This window comes from Bombina bombina, chromosome 12 (genome assembly GCF_027579735.1).
Source record: "Bombina bombina isolate aBomBom1 chromosome 12, aBomBom1.pri, whole genome shotgun sequence".
NCBI lineage: Eukaryota > Metazoa > Chordata > Amphibia > Anura > Bombinatoridae > Bombina > Bombina bombina.
In genome coordinates, this window is record NC_069510.1 from 63444763 (window position 1) to 63463940 (window position 19178).

General features: G+C 39.2%; 1 protein-coding gene across 1 annotated transcript in view; it reads right to left on the reverse strand.

Annotated features, from left to right (window-relative positions):
• LOC128642669 (ficolin-1-like) overlaps positions 1–19178 on the reverse strand; it is a 129245-nt gene that overhangs the window by 53057 nt on the left and 57010 nt on the right. The window contains exons 7-8 of the mRNA XM_053695451.1: positions 16615–16742; positions 2549–2678 (exon numbers count right to left, since the gene is read on the reverse strand). Of these exons, the coding sequence (XP_053551426.1) occupies positions 2549–2678; positions 16615–16742 (258 nt within the window). The remainder of the gene's footprint in view (positions 1–2548; positions 2679–16614; positions 16743–19178) is intronic.

Here is a 19178-nt window from a genome sequence, read left to right on the forward strand (position 1 = left end):
CACTTTTTTGGCCGTAACGCAACGTAACTACCGCAGCTTTCAAAAAGTCCTTTTTCAATGGGACTTCCTTTGCGCTGGTATTACGAGTCTGCCTGGGAGGCCAAAAAGGGAGCGGTACAGCCTAAAACTTCAAGATCCATACCGTAAACTGTAGTTATGGCTTTTACGCTACAAAGCTGTAACATAAAACTCATAACTAAAGTGCTAAAAAGTACACTAACACCCATAAACTACCTATTAACCCCTAAACCTAGGCCCTCCCGCATTGAAAACACTAAAATAAAATTATTAACCCCTAATCTACCGCTCCGCACATCGCCGCCACTATAATAAACATATTAACCCCTAAACCGCTGTACACCCGCATCGCAAACACTAGTTAAATATTATTAACCCCTAATCTGCTGTCCCTAACATCGCCACCACCTACCTACATTTATTAACCCCTAATCTGCCGTCCCCAACGTTGCTGCCACTATACTAAATTTATTAACCCCTAAACCTAACCCTAAGTCTAACCCTAACCCTAACACCCACTAACTTTAATGTAATTAAAATAAATCTAAATAAAACCTACTATTAATAACTAAATAATTCCTATTTAAAACTAAATACTTACCTGTAAAATAAACCCTAAGCTAGCTACAATATAACTAAAAGTTACATTGTAGCTAGCTTAGGTTTTATTTTTATTTCACAGCTAAGTTTGTATTTATTTTAACTAGGTAGAGTAGTTAGTAAATAGTTATTAACTATTTAATAACTACCTAGCTAAAATATATACAAAATTACCTGTAAAATAACACCTAACCTGTCTTACACTAACACCTAACCTTACACTACATAAAAAACCCCACTAAATTACACAAAATAAAAAAAGAAATTATCAGATATTTAAACTAATTACGCCTAATCTAATAGCCCTATCAAGATAAAAAAAAGCCCCCCTCAAAATAAAAAACCCTATCCTAAACTAAACTACCAATAGCCCTTAAAAGGGCCTTTTGCGGGGCATTGAGCCAAAAAAATCAGTTCTTTTACCTGTAAAAAAAAAATACAAACAACCCCCAACAGTTAAACCCACCACCCACACAACCAAACCCCCCCCCCCAAATAAAATCCTAACTAAAAAACCTAAGTTCCCCATTGCCCTGAAAAGGGCATTTGGATGGGCATTGCCCTTAAAAGGGCATTTAGCTCTTTTTCAAGTGCCCAAACCCTAATCTAAAAATAAAACCCACCCAATAAACCCTTAAAAGAGCCTAACACTAACCCCCGAAGATCCACTTACTGTTTTTGAAGACCCGACATCCATCCTCAACGAAGCGGCAGAAATCCTCAATGAAGCGGCAGAAGTCTTCATCCAACCGGGCAGAAGTCTTCATCCAACCGGGCAGAAGTCTTCATCCAGACGGCATCTTCTATCTTCATCCATCCGGCGCGAAGCGGGTCCATCTTCAAGACATCCGGCGCGGAGCATTCTCTTCAATCGATGTCTTCTTGAACAATTAATTCTTTTTTAAATGGCGTCATCTAAGATGGCGTCCCTTGAATTCCGATTGACTGATAGAATTCTATCAGCCAATCGGAATTAAAGGTGAAAATTAAAATTAAAGGTGAAAAAATCCTATTGGCTGATTGGATCAGCCAGTAGGATTGAAGTTCAATCCTATTGGCTGATTGCATCAGCCAATAGGATTTTTTCACCTTTAATTCCGATTGGCTGATAGGATCAAGAGAACGAAGAAAATTGATAATAGGAGTATATTATAAAGTTGCTTAAAATTTCATGCTCTATCTGAATCATGAAAGAAAAAAATTGGGTTTGAATTCCCTTTAATTACCTAACCAATGAGGGGAAAGTAAGCCCAATCATCAGTGGTGATAATTATTCCCATTCACCCTCATTTGTCTTAGAGGATCATTTTGACATTTATTAATTTACTTTTACTTACCGGGCCACAAACAGGTGGGTAAGAATTGTGGCCTTTAATTAAGTGAAGTGGTTCTTTTTTGGATAAAGATGAGATCATTTAGTTACAAGCAAGATGTATGTGCACAGTAGACAATACTATCTGGTAAGTGACTAAATAGATGTAATGTGATTCCAAATGTAGGTAGATCTGGAGGGTGGGCTAATACTTGTCTAAGAGACACTGTTATTTACTTTTAAACCATGCACTTTATACTAGTGTGGGAATATTTGGGGGTTCAGAGGATTCCTTCAAGTATGGAAGGAACACATTGGTACCTATGTACAAAGTGGTGATTAATGCAAATGTTAAATAGGCACCAATGTTTACATTTAAATTATCTGCAGTAAGATTTCAATTGGGCTGTGGCTAGTGCTACAACTTCAGACATGCTATGATATTAGTAAAAGTTGCTCCTCAGTTGCCACTTTCACACCCCATAAGTATTAGCTGTTGTTGTTGTTTTTTACAGACAGAACGACAGACAGACATACCAGTGTTTATTTGCAAATAGGAACAATATTGTTATCAATTTGATTATATTCTTCACATAATTCAATTACATCATTACTTACCTGATGAAGTTATCTTGTGGATATTATCATTCCCCAGCCAGAACTCATTCAGACGGCTACCAAAACCAATCTTGTAAGATTTCCAGTCACAAAAGAAATCCACTGAGCCGTCCCATCGTCTCTGGAAAACCTAATTTCATGAGAAGACATAATCAGAAGCAGATAAAAATGTTATTGTACATAGAGTGGAGAGGACAGAAAACAAATATAAGGACAGGGAGCACTGGAAGTTTTGGTAATGCTACAATAACATTTCTTAGTTTTCAAAAAGTACCAGCTTTTGGCAAATAGTTCCAGTTGATAGACTGGATGTGAGGATCAGACATGTCAAGTGACCCAAATATGATTTAACTATTGTGGATCTACAGTTGCACTGCTACAGTGTGTGTTTGTGATATTATTATTATTATTATTATTGTCATTATTATTATTTATTTGTTGAGTGCCGAAATAGTGTTCGTTTCCACTGAGTTGTTAAAAATGGAGCCGTAAGCTACCGAAGTTGGCGACACCTAAAAGTAGTTTATGGCTCCATTTTGGTACCATGTTTCCATTTAAATACTTTGCGCAGTGCGTGCAGTTGGTCTTTTTGTGTATGTGTAAGTTAACATGGTGTTTACGCTTCCATCTGACGCCAGTTTTCTCAAAAATTGTGCCATAACATTTTTGTTGCTGTGGTAACCCGACCTTAGACTACAAACGTTACATTGCACTCCTTAGCTGTGATCACCTCTAAATAGAAAGACAATAGAATTATGTAGGTTGCAAAACAAAGATACCTTACATTTATGAAAAAAAAAGTATTTAAGGAAAGACATTTTTTTGTTTTTATTAAATTTATTGATATATATGTAATATTTAGTGCTGCCGTGGTCATAGGCCTAGTTGGAATTTTGGAGATATGTGCTTGGTTATATTTTTATTTGGAAATAAATACTGATATTTAAATAGGAACATACCTTCAACCAGCCCTATACCTGGGCCAGCAATAAATATTACATATAAATTTATAAAGTAAAACTCGGCCTCAAAAAGCTGATTTTTCCTCTTTTACACTTAGTTGATCAAGCCGTAACGTTTGAGACTTTATCAACAGCTTCCGACAGTGTTTTATTTACCTGTTTGCATGTTCAACGGAAACCAGGTGTAATTTTACACTTTTCAGCTTCTATTATTTTCTATGGTACGCATAATTTTGGAATGAATGAATGAAAAACACTCGGAAACTGACGATAAGCACTTTTTTTTGCCACCTTGTACAAAACCATTTACGTCTTAGTGGAAATGAGCCCAAATTATGCAGAGCTAACTGCAAAAATGGAAGTCCTCATCCAAGCAGCGAGAAGTCTTCATCCAGACGGCCTCTTCAATCTTCATCCAGGCGGCATCTTCTATCTTGATTCCAGCGGCGCAGAGCGGGTCCATTCTGAAGACATCTGGCGCGGAGCATCCTCTTCATACAGTCCCACCGTGCACTGAATCTTCAATGCAAGGTACGTGATTCAAGATGGCGTCCCTTGCATTCCTATTGACTGAAAGATTTAAATCAGCCAATAGAATGAGGGCTGCTAAAATCCCATTGGCTGTTTAAATCAGCCAATAAGATTTAAGCAGTTCTAATTATATTGAATGATGAATCAGCCAATAGAATGTGAGCTGCTAAATTCCTATTGGCTGTTCAAATCAGCCAATAGAATTTAAGCAGCTCTCATTCTATTGGCTGATTCATTCATCAGCCAATAAGGGCCATTGGTAGTTTATTCTAGATTTTATTTTGGTGTTTTTTTTTTTAATGGGTATTAGAATAGGAATAATTTTTATTATTTTTGATAATTTGTTTGTTATTTTGTGCAATGTATTTTTTGGGGATGTTTTTTTTTTGTAGGAAAAGAGCTCTTTAACTTAGGGCAATGCCCTACAAAAGGCCCTTTTAAGGGCCCCCAAAAAGCCCTTTTAAGGGCCCTTGGTAGTTTGGGGGGTGGGGGTTTGTATACTGTTAGGGGGTGTTTTTTTGTAGGAAAAAACTGTTTAATTTAGGGTAATGCCCTACAAAAGGCCCCTTTAAGGGCCCCCCAAAAGGCCCTTTTAAGGGCCCTTGGTAGTTTGGGGGGTGGGGGTTTGTATACTGTTAGGGGGTGATTTTTTTGGAAGCAAAAGAGCTGTTTAACTTAGGGCAATAGTAGGGAAGAGGGTTTGTACACTCACAGATATGTGTCTATGCTGTATAAATTGTAATTCACATGTGGAGTAAGCATATCTCAAAACAATGCAAATCAATATCCAGATATATATGCAGATTAAGGTTGGTCCCGGGATTTGAGTCCAACTGCCCCCCACTCACCGGTCAGCTGATAGACTGGTTCTCTTCACCCACCCGGGGGTGAGCCGTCCGTGAATAAAGGAAACTCCAAAGGCCACCTGGGGAACTCCAAAAAATGCGTGTTAGCCGGAACCTATCTTCGGCATATACAAACGCATCCGCATCTGCGCTGGTGTCCCTGTGGAATGGTAGAGTAAGAAGACAGACGGCAATCCGTGCAAGTTGGCGACAATCCAAACTGCTCTCCTCGGCATTCAGCGTGTACGTGCGTGAGTATCGGGGGGCGTGGTGCAGTAGTCTTCACCCGGGATGACAACGAAAGCAGGGCTGTAGTGATGGGTATCCTAGTCTGGTGTTAAGTCGTAGTGTAAGCAAGGAGGAGCGGATTCCCATGTAGTAAGATAAAAAGTTCTTTATTTCAAAAAATAATTAAAAATTGCAAACGGGGCAACAGACAAGGAAAACAGGTGCAAAACAGGCGTGACACCTATGGGCTTACATGTTTCGGCGCTTAGCCGTAATCATAGCCCCAGGTGTAACATTTTGCAGTGAGATTAAGAGAAGTGCACAGAAAACTGATTGGTTAAAAAATGTACAAACAACACGCCTATTTACACAACAGTAAAATGATTAGAGATTAACCCTAAATGCCGTGAAAGCTCGCAAGCATCACCAAATCTAAAGATAGATAAAAGAACAAGGGAAAAAGAAGGGGAAAATAAAGAAGAAGAGGGAAATACGAAAGTGAAATAGAAAGAAAAAGAGAGAGAAAATAAATAATTAAAAGCCAAAAGCGGAAACCATATGATGGAAATAAGCAAAACAAAGGCAAAGAAACACAAAACAAGAAATGTATACATATAAATAATTCTAACCCTGACATTTTGCTTAAGCATGAAATGTAAATTTAGATAATACCATGATTATGTAATAATAGTGGTAATACATTCCCTTTCTTATTAATATAGTGAAAAAGGTATTGCTCTCCGTTTAGAAAATATATGTATATGAAGCATGTAGGTGGCGATGAGTTGTGAAGGGCTCATTAGATTATTCCCAGAAGTTGATGAGATCGTATTTTGAGTTTAAACCCAAAGGGAGTCTGGTTTTTAAGGTAAAAATCCAGAACACCTCTCTTTTGGCCAGCGTCTCATCTAAGTTACCTCCTCTATTGGGGATTTTAGCTTTTTCTATAGCTGCCCATCTGAAGGTATCTAAACTACTTTTATGTTTGGTGACAAAATGTTGGACCAATGGGGTAGACGATTTACCTTTGGATATGGTGGAAAAATGTTCCCTAATTCTAGAGTTGACATCCCTAGAGGTCAACCCTATGTATTGCACCTTGCACGCTGTACACAAAATTAGGTACACCACGTAGGTACTTTGACAATTTAGACATGTCTTAATGGGGTAAGTCTGACCAGTAACTGTGGAGGAAAATGTAGGTGTAGTAAGGACATAGTCACAGGGCTTACATTTACGGTGGCCACATTTATACATCCCCACATGTTGTAGCCATGAGCTGGTGGAATTTTGTTTTTGTTTGAGTTGTGTGGGGGCCAGGATAGATGCAAGCGTAGGACACTTTTTATAAGAGCATCTGAACCCATTTTTGACAGTCTCCTGTAGTTTGTCATCGGCAGCAAGTAAGGGGAAATGTTTCCTGATAATGGTACATATCTGTGAATATTGTTCGCTGAAGGTTGTCACAAAGTGGACTTTATTGTGAGTCTCAGAACTCTTCTTTGATTTGTCACATAGCAAGGTAGTTCTGTCCATTTTGTCTACTTGTTGTCTAGCTGTTTTTATATGTGTGCGAGTGTACTTTCTTTCCTTAAGCCTCTTTTCCAGACTGTTGGCCTCCTGTATGTAATCTGATGTCATACTACAATTCCGTTTTAGGCGGACAAATTGTCCCTTAGCTACTGCAGAAGCAGTATTAGACGGATGACAACTGGACGCATGCAGGAGGGTATTGCCCGTGATGGGCTTACGGTAGACTGTAGTGTGTATAGATCCCCTGGCATCTCCAGTGAGAGTCAAGTCTAGGTAGTTGATGGACCTAGAGTCTGAGACAAAGGTAAAGCTGAGACTAAGGTCATTAGTGTTGAGGTGTTCTATAAAAGAAGGAATTTGTATTTTCGGTCCAGACCATATCAATAATAGGTCGTCTATATATCTCTGGTAAAAACAGATGGATGATTTGAAAGGATTACCATCTCCAAAGATGTGGTATTGTTCCCATTTCCCAAGGTATAAGTTGGCATACGAGGGGGCATATTTGGCCCCCATCGCCGTACCACACTTTTGGAGAAAGTATTTTCCTTCAAATGCGAAGAAATTGTGTGTCAAAAGAAAAGTTAAAACCCGCACAATATATGCCTGAAAGTCTTGTGTGTAGTCAGTAGCAGTAGCAAGAAAGTACTCAACCGCCTCAATGCCCTTTATATGGGGAATAGTGGAATAAAGGGAGACCACATCAACAGAGATCCAAGTGTAATTTTGTTCCCATTTGAGGTCAGTGAGGAGGTTGAGTATATGTTTGGAGTCACGGGTGTAAGATGGTAATGCTAGTACCAAAGGCTGGAGAATAGCATCCAGCCATTGGGATAGGCGCTCCAGTAGTGAGTCAACTCCGCTCACTATTGGACGACCCCTGACAACTTCCAAGGATTTGTGAACTTTTGGAAACAGATGGAATAGTGGCATTTTCGGATTTGATACAGAGAGATAAGAAGCTGTATTAGCATCAATGTAGCCATATTCTACGCCGTCATCCAAAATGTCAGTAAGAATAGTTCTGTATTCGTTGGTAGGATTGTGTGATAAAGTGACATAATCATGTGAGTTACTTAATTGTCGGTTAGCCTCTGCTAGGTAGTCAGTTTTGTCCATAACAACTATGGTGCCGCCTTTATCGGCAGGGCGTACCACCAATTGGTCATTGTGTTGAAGCATGTTAAGTGCTTGTCTGAGTCTGTAGGGAAGATTAGGGGGTGACCTATCACAGCTTGACTTTAGTCTCAGTAAATCAGCCTCGACACGAGAATAAAAAGTCTCGATAACTGTACCCCTGCTTTGGATAGGATAAAATGAAGATTTATCCTTAAAGGAAGTGCCACTGTTAACAGCTCCTAAGGTGCTGTCTGTTTCCAAAGCAAGATTCTGTAGTGAGATTACATCACATGTTTCCAAAAAGGTCAGATTATGCGAAGCTTGTATAGTGTTAGTGCGTACTGGTTGGATAGGTTCAGGTTGGGTGGCAGGAGTGTCACAAAAGTGTTTTTTTAGGGTGATATTTCGAATGAATTTGTTAAAATCTATCATCGTCTGAAACAGGTCAAATTGGTAGGTGGGAGCAAAACCCAAACCTAAGCTTAACAGCTCGACTTGATCATTTGTTAGTTGGGTAGACGATAGGTTTATAACATTATTCATTTGTATTTTGTCTGACTGCGATTTGTCCTCACTGGATATCTCTCCTGATTGAGTGTGGCTCGTGCAGATGAACCCCCCACCCCCTGAGGCGGCTGGCCCATGGGAAAAACCTGATCAAGCAAAGACTGTTCTTGTATTGCTGAGTTACCACCATGTTGTGCTTTAGTGGCCATTGTGCTCTGAGTAGGTGTATATTTGGAAACTATGAGCTGCGAATTGTGCATATCCCTATCTTTGGAGTTAGTAGATAATTGTATTAAAGTATTAGTTCCGGGTACTAAAGTATTTTTCAGAATACCCGATTGTGAGTTGGATGCAGTATTCATTAGAGTGTTAGTATCAGTCATTTCCTCTGTACCTGACGTGTATTCATCTGATGACCTATCAGTGTCACTGTCAGAGAAGGTTACTTGTTTCGATTGTTTGTGTCTATTTCTATGTCTGCGTTGTCCTCTATGGTTATTGGATCGTGGCAAACTGCGTCTATAATCAGACCGCTGCTTCCTATTCCAGATATAGACAGAGTTTTTAAGATAATCTGTCTTATCTCTAAGGAATTTCGTATGTTTATTCTCCATGATAATTTGTTTGCCACGAACCAATGATTGTTGTAAGATGTTATCAAATTTTGGAAAATCTGGATCAATGCTGCGTGTGTTAAGTTCGATTTGTAAACTATCAATTTCAGCTTTAATAGTATTTAGTTGGTATGTTCTATAACGTATTAATAAAGACATTAATTGAAAAGAGCATTCAGTGAGAACATTGTTCCAATCATTCACAAAATCCTGGTCAGAGGTGTCAACCTCAAATGTAGGAAATTTAAGTAATCTGAGGCCTCTGGGAATCATCTTGGCCTTAATATAGGACTGGAAGGTCCAGATGTCCCACTGAGCTTTTGTCTCCTTAAATAATAAAGTCTCCATAGTATCGAAGAGGAAGCTCAGTGAGAGACTTGATTTATCATCTGAAAAGATTTTATCACAGTCCAAAGATGGATTAGTGCGAGCTGTTGCAGGCATAAGGGAGAAAAACTGTTGTACTGTTGCTGTGCCCTCCATTATGAGTAAGAAATATATATAAATAGGTGTATTAATGTCCATATATTATGAAACAGTCTTTATATAGGTAGAAAGCCCTCTGTAGACAACAGATCTGAGTGTACCGGGTATCACCAGTAATACCCTAAATGAAAATAGTAGGGAAGAGGGTTTGTACACTCACAGATATGTGTCTATGCTGTATAAATTGTAATTCACATGTGGAGTAAGCATATCTCAAAACAATGCAAATCAATATCCAGATATATATGCAGATTAAGGTTGGTCCCGGGATTTGAGTCCAACTGCCCCCCACTCACCGGTCAGCTGATAGACTGGTTCTCTTCACCCACCCGGGGGTGAGCCGTCCGTGAATAAAGGAAACTCCAAAGGCCACCTGGGGAACTCCAAAAAATGCGTGTTAGCCGGAACCTATCTTCGGCATATACAAACGCATCCGCATCTGCGCTGGTGTCCCTGTGGAATGGTAGAGTAAGAAGACAGACGGCAATCCGTGCAAGTTGGCGACAATCCAAACTGCTCTCCTCGGCATTCAGCGTGTACGTGCGTGAGTATCGGGGGGCGTGGTGCAGTAAAAACCAGACTCCCTTTGGGTTTAAACTCAAAATACGATCTCATCAACTTCTGGGAATAATCTAATGAGCCCTTCACAACTCATCGCCACCTACATGCTTCATATACATATATTTTCTAAACGGAGAGCAATACCTTTTTCACTATATTAATAAGAAAGGGAATGTATTACCACTATTATTACATAATCATGGTATTATCTAAATTTACATTTCATGCTTAAGCAAAATGTCAGGGTTAGAATTATTTATATGTATACATTTCTTGTTTTGTGTTTCTTTGCCTTTGTTTTGCTTATTTCCATCATATGGTTTCCGCTTTTGGCTTTTAATTATTTATTTTCTCTCTCTTTTTCTTTCTATTTCACTTTCGTATTTCCCTCTTCTTCTTTATTTTCCCCTTCTTTTTCCCTTGTTCTTTTATCTATCTTTAGATTTGGTGATGCTTGCGAGCTTTCACGGCATTTAGGGTTAATCTCTAATCATTTTACTGTTGTGTAAATAGGCGTGTTGTTTGTACATTTTTTAACCAATCAGTTTTCTGTGCACTTCTCTTAATCTCACTGCAAAATGTTACACCTGGGGCTATGATTACGGCTAAGCGCCGAAACATGTAAGCCCATAGGTGTCACGCCTGTTTTGCACCTGTTTTCCTTGTCTGTTGCCCCGTTTGCAATTTTTAATTATTTTTTGAAATAAAGAACTTTTTATCTTACTACATGGGAATCCGCTCCTCCTTGCTTACACTACGACTTAACACCAGACTAGGATACCCATCACTACAGCCCTGCTTTCGTTGTCATCCCGGGTGAAGACTACTGCACCACGCCCCCCGATACTCACGCACGTACACGCTGAATGCCGAGGAGAGCAGTTTGGATTGTCGCCAACTTGCACGGATTGCCGTCTGTCTTCTTACTCTACCATTCCACAGGGACACCAGCGCAGATGCGGATGCGTTTGTATATGCCGAAGATAGGTTCCGGCTAACACGCATTTTTTGGAGTTCCCCAGGTGGCCTTTGGAGTTTCCTTTATTCACGGACGGCTCACCCCCGGGTGGGTGAAGAGAACCAGTCTATCAGCTGACCGGTGAGTGGGGGGCAGTTGGACTCAAATCCCGGGACCAACCTTAATCTGCATATATATCTGGATATTGATTTGCATTGTTTTGAGATATGCTTACTCCACATGTGAATTACAATTTATACAGCATAGACACATATCTGTGAGTGTACAAACCCTCTTCCCTACTATTTTCATTTAGGGTATTACTGGTGATACCCGGTACACTCAGATCTGTTGTCTACAGAGGGCTTTCTACCTATATAAAGACTGTTTCATAATATATGGACATTAATACACCTATTTATATATATTTCTTACTCATAATGGAGGGCACAGCAACAGTACAACAGTTTTTCTCCCTTATGCCTGCAACAGCTCGCACTAATCCATCTTTGGACTGTGATAAAATCTTTTCAGATGATAAATCAAGTCTCTCACTGAGCTTCCTCTTCGATACTATGGAGACTTTATTATTTAAGGAGACAAAAGCTCAGTGGGACATCTGGACCTTCCAGTCCTATATTAAGGCCAAGATGATTCCCAGAGGCCTCAGATTACTTAAATTTCCTACATTTGAGGTTGACACCTCTGACCAGGATTTTGTGAATGATTGGAACAATGTTCTCACTGAATGCTCTTTTCAATTAATGTCTTTATTAATACGTTATAGAACATACCAACTAAATACTATTAAAGCTGAAATTGATAGTTTACAAATCGAACTTAACACACGCAGCATTGATCCAGATTTTCCAAAATTTGATAACATCTTACAACAATCATTGGTTCGTGGCAAACAAATTATCATGGAGAATAAACATACGAAATTCCTTAGAGATAAGACAGATTATCTTAAAAACTCTGTCTATATCTGGAATAGGAAGCAGCGGTCTGATTATAGACGCAGTTTGCCACGATCCAATAACCATAGAGGACAACGCAGACATAGAAATAGACACAAACAATCGAAACAAGTAACCTTCTCTGACAGTGACACTGATAGGTCATCAGATGAATACACGTCAGGTACAGAGGAAATGACTGATACTAACACTCTAATGAATACTGCATCCAACTCACAATCGGGTATTCTGAAAAATACTTTAGTACCCGGAACTAATACTTTAATACAATTATCTACTAACTCCAAAGATAGGGATATGCACAATTCGCAGCTCATAGTTTCCAAATATACACCTACTCAGAGCACAATGGCCACTAAAGCACAACATGGTGGTAACTCAGCAATACAAGAACAGTCTTTGCTTGATCAGGTTTTTCCCATGGGCCAGCCGCCTCAGGGGGTGGGGGGTTCATCTGCACGAGCCACACTCAATCAGGAGAGATATCCAGTGAGGACAAATCGCAGTCAGACAAAATACAAATGAATAATGTTATAAACCTATCGTCTACCCAACTAACAAATGATCAAGTCGAGCTGTTAAGCTTAGGTTTGGGTTTTGCTCCCACCTACCAATTTGACCTGTTTCAGACGATGATAGATTTTAACAAATTCATTCGAAATATCACCCTAAAAAAACACTTTTGTGACACTCCTGCCACCCAACCTGAACCTATCCAACCAGTACGCACTAACACTATACAAGCTTCGCATAATCTGACCTTTTTGGAAACATGTGATGTAATCTCACTACAGAATCTTGCTTTGGAAACAGACAGCACCTTAGGAGCTGTTAACAGTGGCACTTCCTTTAAGGATAAATCTTCATTTTATCCTATCCAAAGCAGGGGTACAGTTATCGAGACTTTTTATTCTCGTGTCGAGGCTGATTTACTGAGACTAAAGTCAAGCTGTGATAGGTCACCCCCTAATCTTCCCTACAGACTCAGACAAGCACTTAACATGCTTCAACACAATGACCAATTGGTGGTACGCCCTGCCGATAAAGGCGGCACCATAGTTGTTATGGACAAAACTGACTACCTAGCAGAGGCTAACCGACAATTAAGTAACTCACATGATTATGTCACTTTATCACACAATCCTACCAACGAATACAGAACTATTCTTACTGACATTTTGGATGACGGCGTAGAATATGGCTACATTGATGCTAATACAGCTTCTTATCTCTCTGTATCAAATCCGAAAATGCCACTATTCCATCTGTTTCCAAAAGTTCACAAATCCTTGGAAGTTGTCAGGGGTCGTCCAATAGTGAGCGGAGTTGACTCACTACTGGAGCGCCTATCCCAATGGCTGGATGCTATTCTCCAGCCTTTGGTACTAGCATTACCATCTTACACCCGTGACTCCAAACATATACTCAACCTCCTCACTGACCTCAAATGGGAACAAAATTACACTTGGATCTCTGTTGATGTGGTCTCCCTTTATTCCACTATTCCCCATATAAAGGGCATTGAGGCGGTTGAGTACTTTCTTGCTACTGCTACTGACTACACACAAGACTTTCAGGCATATATTGTGCGGGTTTTAACTTTTCTTTTGACACACAATTTCTTCGCATTTGAAGGAAAATACTTTCTCCAAAAGTGTGGTACGGCGATGGGGGCCAAATATGCCCCCTCGTATGCCAACTTATACCTTGGGAAATGGGAACAATACCACATCTTTGGAGATGGTAATCCTTTCAAATCATCCATCTGTTTTTACCAGAGATATATAGACGACCTATTATTGATATGGTCTGGACCGAAAATACAAATTCCTTCTTTTATAGAACACCTCAACACTAATGACCTTAGTCTCAGCTTTACCTTTGTCTCAGACTCTAGGTCCATCAACTACCTAGACTTGACTCTCACTGGAGATGCCAGGGGATCTATACACACTACAGTCTACCGTAAGCCCATCACGGGCAATACCCTCCTGCATGTGTCCAGTTGTCATCCGTCTAATACTGCTTCTGCAGTAGCTAAGGGACAATTTGTCCGCCTAAAACGGAATTGTAGTATGACATCAGATTACATACAGGAGGCCAACAGTCTGGAAAAGAGGCTTAAGGAAAGAAAGTACACTCGCACACATATAAAAACAGCTAGACAACAAGTAGACAAAATGGACAGAACTACCTTGCTATGTGACAAATCAAAGAAGAGTTCTGAGACTCACAATAAAGTCCACTTTGTGACAACCTTCAGCGAACAATATTCACAGATATGTACCATTATCAGGAAACATTTCCCCTTACTTGCTGCCGATGACAAACTACAGGAGACTGTCAAAAATGGGTTCAGATGCTCTTATAAAAAGTGTCCTACGCTTGCATCTATCCTGGCCCCCACACAACTCAAACAAAAACAAAATTCCACCAGCTCATGGCTACAACATGTGGGGATGTATAAATGTGGCCACCGTAAATGTAAGCCCTGTGACTATGTCCTTACTACACCTACATTTTCCTCCACAGTTACTGGTCAGACTTACCCCATTAAGACATGTCTAAATTGTCAAAGTACCTACGTGGTGTACCTAATTTTGTGTACAGCGTGCAAGGTGCAATACATAGGGTTGACCTCTAGGGATGTCAACTCTAGAATTAGGGAACATTTTTCCACCATATCCAAAGGTAAATCGTCTACCCCATTGGTCCAACATTTTGTCACCAAACATAAAAGTAGTTTAGATACCTTCAGATGGGCAGCTATAGAAAAAGCTAAAATCCCCAATAGAGGAGGTAACTTAGATGAGACGCTGGCCAAAAGAGAGGTGTTCTGGATTTTTACCTTAAAAACCAGACTCCCTTTGGGTTTAAACTCAAAATACGATCTCATCAACTTCTGGGAATAATCTAATGAGCCCTTCACAACTCATCGCCACCTACATGCTTCATATACATATATTTTCTAAACGGAGAGCAATACCTTTTTCACTATATTAATAAGAAAGGGAATGTATTACCACTATTATTACATAATCATGGTATTATCTAAATTTACATTTCATGCTTAAGCAAAATGTCAGGGTTAGAATTATTTATATGTATACATTTCTTGTTTTGTGTTTCTTTGCCTTTGTTTTGCTTATTTCCATCATATGGTTTCCGCTTTTGGCTTTTAATTATTTATTTTCTCTCTCTTTTTCTTTCTATTTCACTTTCGTATTTCCCTCTTCTTCTTTATTTTCCCCTTCTTTTTCCCTTGTTCTTTTATCTATCTTTAGATTTGGTGATGCTTGCGAGCTTTCACGGCATTTAGGGTTAATCTCTAATCATTTTACTGTTGTGTAAATAGGCGTGTTGTTTGTACATTTTTTAACCAATCAGTTTTCTGTGCACTTCTCTTAATCTCACTGCAAAATGTTACACCTGGGGCTATGATTACGGCTAAGCGCCGAAACATGTAAGCCCATAGGTGTCACGCCTGTTTTGCACCTGTTTTCCTTGTCTGTTGCCCCGTTTGCAATTTTTAATTATTTTTTGAAATAAAGAACTTTTTATCTTACTACATGGGAATCCGCTCCTCCTTGCTTACACTATAACTTAGGGCAATGCCCTACAAAAGGCCCTTTTAAGAGCCCTTGGTAGTTTATTCTAGATTAGGCTTTTTTTTTTTTGTAATGGTGTTTTTTTTAATTTTTTGTAATGGTAGTTTTTTATTTTTTGTAATTTTAGGTTTTAATATAAGGTAGCTTAGGTTTTATTTCACAGGTAAGTTTGTATTTATTTTAACTAGGAAGTTATTAAATAGTTAATAACTATTTACTAACTAGTCTACCTAGTTAAAATAAATACAAACTTACCTGTGAAATAAAAATAAAACCTAAGCTAGCTACAATATAACTATTAGTTATATTGTATCTAGCTTATGTTTTATATCACAGGTAAGTACGTATTTAGTTTTAAATAGGTATTACTTAGTTAATTATTGTAAGTTTAATTTAGATCTATTTTAATTATGTTAAAGTTAGGGGGTGTTAGGGTTAGGTTTAGGGGTAGGGTTAGGGGTAGGTGTAGGGGTTAATAGTTTAATTTAGATTGTTGCGATGTGGGGGGCTGGCGGTTTAGGGGTTAATAGGTTTATTTAGGGGTAGTGATGTGGGAGGCCAGAGGTTTAGAGGTTAATAACTTTATTTAGTTGCGGCGATGTAGGGGTTAATAATTTTAATATAGTGGCGGCGATGTTGGGGCGTGGCGGAATAGGGGTTAATAACTTTAGTATAGTGGCGAAGATATCGGGAGCGGCAGATTAGGGGTGTTTAGACGTAGGGTTTATGTTAGGTTTAAACGTTATTTTCTTTTTCCCCATAGACAGGCTGCGTTACGGAGCTTTTCTTTCCGCGATCGCAGGTGTTAGACTTTTTTCTGACACGCTCTCCTCATTGATGTCTATGGGGAAAGCGTGCACGAGCACGTCAAAACAGCGCTTGTTTTTGGTGCGGTATGGAGTTTAAAAACCCCATATCGCACGCACAAGACAGCTTTTGAAAAACTTGTAAAGGCAGCGCTATAGGGGATTTTTGTTGCGTTCGTTAATTTCCCTATAGCGTTCAAAATTTGTAATCTAGCCGTATGTTTGTTATAAATCTGGTTTTATAGAATTCTTGAAGGAAATGGTGGAGATCATTTTGATTACAGTTGAATTTTTATTTATAAGGGAGTGTTATTTGCTGCTCACTTACAATCCACCCTCCTCCATCCGTGTGCAGATCACACAGGACCTTCAGTGGTTGTTCTCCATCTGGGTAGATTGTGTACCAGTCACTTAGAACCATCCCCTGATCCAGCAGCTCCTTACAGTTCCTTGCAACTATGACATAAAGAAAAGAAGCATAAAAACCTCCACTAGAACAGGGAACCCACATATGAATACATTATACGCAGTGGTTTATTGACCTCACTGAGGCTTGGTAAAATGGTTTACTGGTGGGAGAATGGGTTGGGTCAGAATTTCAGAAAAAAATTTGAGATTGTAATATAAAATCTCTGATTATGTGTAGTAAAATAGTAATTTGATAAGCGCTTCTAAAGAATTGTGATCAACCATAACAAGCATAGCTAGCTGTGTCTACTTCAGTAACCAGTCCTGATTGGCTCCTCCAAATAAGGCAAGTGGTGGGCGGAGTTTGACTACTGAAAAATAACCAAGGTGATAATGTATTCTAAACATTTTCAAACTTAAAGGACCAGTCAACGTAGTAGATTTGCATAATCAACAAATGCAAGATAACAAGACAATGCAATAGCACTGACAATTTTAAAAGTTATGTCTTTTTCCACTCCCCCTGTACCATGTGACAGCCATCAGCCAATCACAAATGCATACACGTACCATGTGACAGCCATCAGCCATTCACAAATGCATACACACTTATTCTTGCACATGCTCAGTAGGAGCTGGTGACACAAAAAGTTTAAATAAAAAAAGACTGTGCACATTTTGTTAATGGGAGTAAATTCGAAAGTTGTTTAACCCCTTAATGACCACAGCACTTTTCCATTTTCTGTCCGTTTGGGACCAAGGCTATTTTTACATTTTTGAGGTGTTTGTGTTTAGCTGTAATTTTCCTCTTACTCATTTACTGTACCCACACATATTATATATCGTTTTTCTCGCCATTAAATGGACTTTCTAAAGATACCATTATTTTCATCATATCTTATAATTTACTATAAAAAATTTTATAAAATATGAGGAAAAAATGGAAAAAAACACACTTTTTCTAACTTTGACCCCCAAAATCTGTTACACATCTACAACCACCAAAAAACACCCATGCTAAATAGTTTCTAAATTTTGTCCTGAGTTTAGAAATACCCAATGTTTACATGTTCTTTGCTTTTTTTTGTAAACTATAGGGCCATAAATACAAGTAGCACTTTGCTATTTCCAAACCATTTCTTTTCAAAATTAGCGATAGTTACATTAGAGCACTGATATCTTTCAGGAATCTCTGAATATCCATTGACATGTATATATATTTTTTTTAGTAGACAACCCAAAGTATTGATCTAGGCCCATTTTGGTATATTTCATGCCACCATTTCACCGCCAAATGCAATCAAATACAAAAAAATCGTTCACTTTTCACAAATTTTTTCACAAACTTTTGGTTTCTAACTTAAATTATTTACAAACAGCTTGTGCAATTATGGCATAAATGGTTGTAAATTCTTCTCTGGGATCCCCTTTGTTCAGAAATAGCAGACATATATGACTTTGGTGTTGCTTTTTGGTAATTAGAAGGCCGCTAAATGCCACTGCGCACCACACGTGTATTATGCCCAGCAGTGAAGGGGTTAATTAGGGAGCATGTAGGGAGCTTTTTGGGGTAGTTTTAGCTTTAGTGTAGTGTAGTAGACAACCCCAAGTATTGATCTAGGCCAATTTTGGTATATTTCATGCCACCATTTCACCGCCAAATGCGATCAAATTAAAAAAAACGTTAATTTTTTCTCAATTTTAGGTTTCTCACTGAAATTATTTACAAACAGCTTCTGCAATTATGGCACAAATGGTTGTAAGCAGACATATATGGCTTTGGCATTGCTTTTTGGTAATTAGAAGGCCTCTAAATGCCGCTGCGCATCACACGTGTATTATGGCTAGCAGTGAAGGGGTTAATTATGTAGCTTGTAGGGAGCTTGCAGGGTTAATTTTAGCTTTAGTGTAGAGCTCAGCCTCCCACCTGAAACATCAGACCCCCTGATCCCTCCCAAACAGCTCTCTTCCCTCCCCCACCCCACAATTGTCCCCGCCATCTTAAGTACTGGCAGAAACTCTGCCAGTACTAAAATAAAAGGTATTTGGCCCTTTTTAAAAAAAAAAAAAAAAAGCATATTTACATATGCTGATGTGTAGGATCCCCCCTTAGACCCCAACCTCACTGATCCCCCACCAAACTGCTCTCTAACCCTTCCCCTCTGCAATAATGGGCGCCATCTTGGGTACTGGCAGCTGTCTGCCAGTACCCAGTTTTGTAACAAAATGTGCCTTTTTTTTTAAAAAAAATTCCCTTTTCTGTAGTGTAGCTTTCCCCCCCCACCGAGACCAACCCCCAACCCCTTCCAGGTCCCTTAGATTATATTTTACTGTATTGGTGTTTTTAACTTTTAACCTTTTTTTTCTGTAGTGTAGCGGTTCCCACCCGCTCCCGCCCTGTGCACGCGAACGCCCACCACCCCCGTGCGTGCCCCCGTAGCTCCCGCCCCCGATCCCGCCCCCCTCCACTCCACACTGAGCACC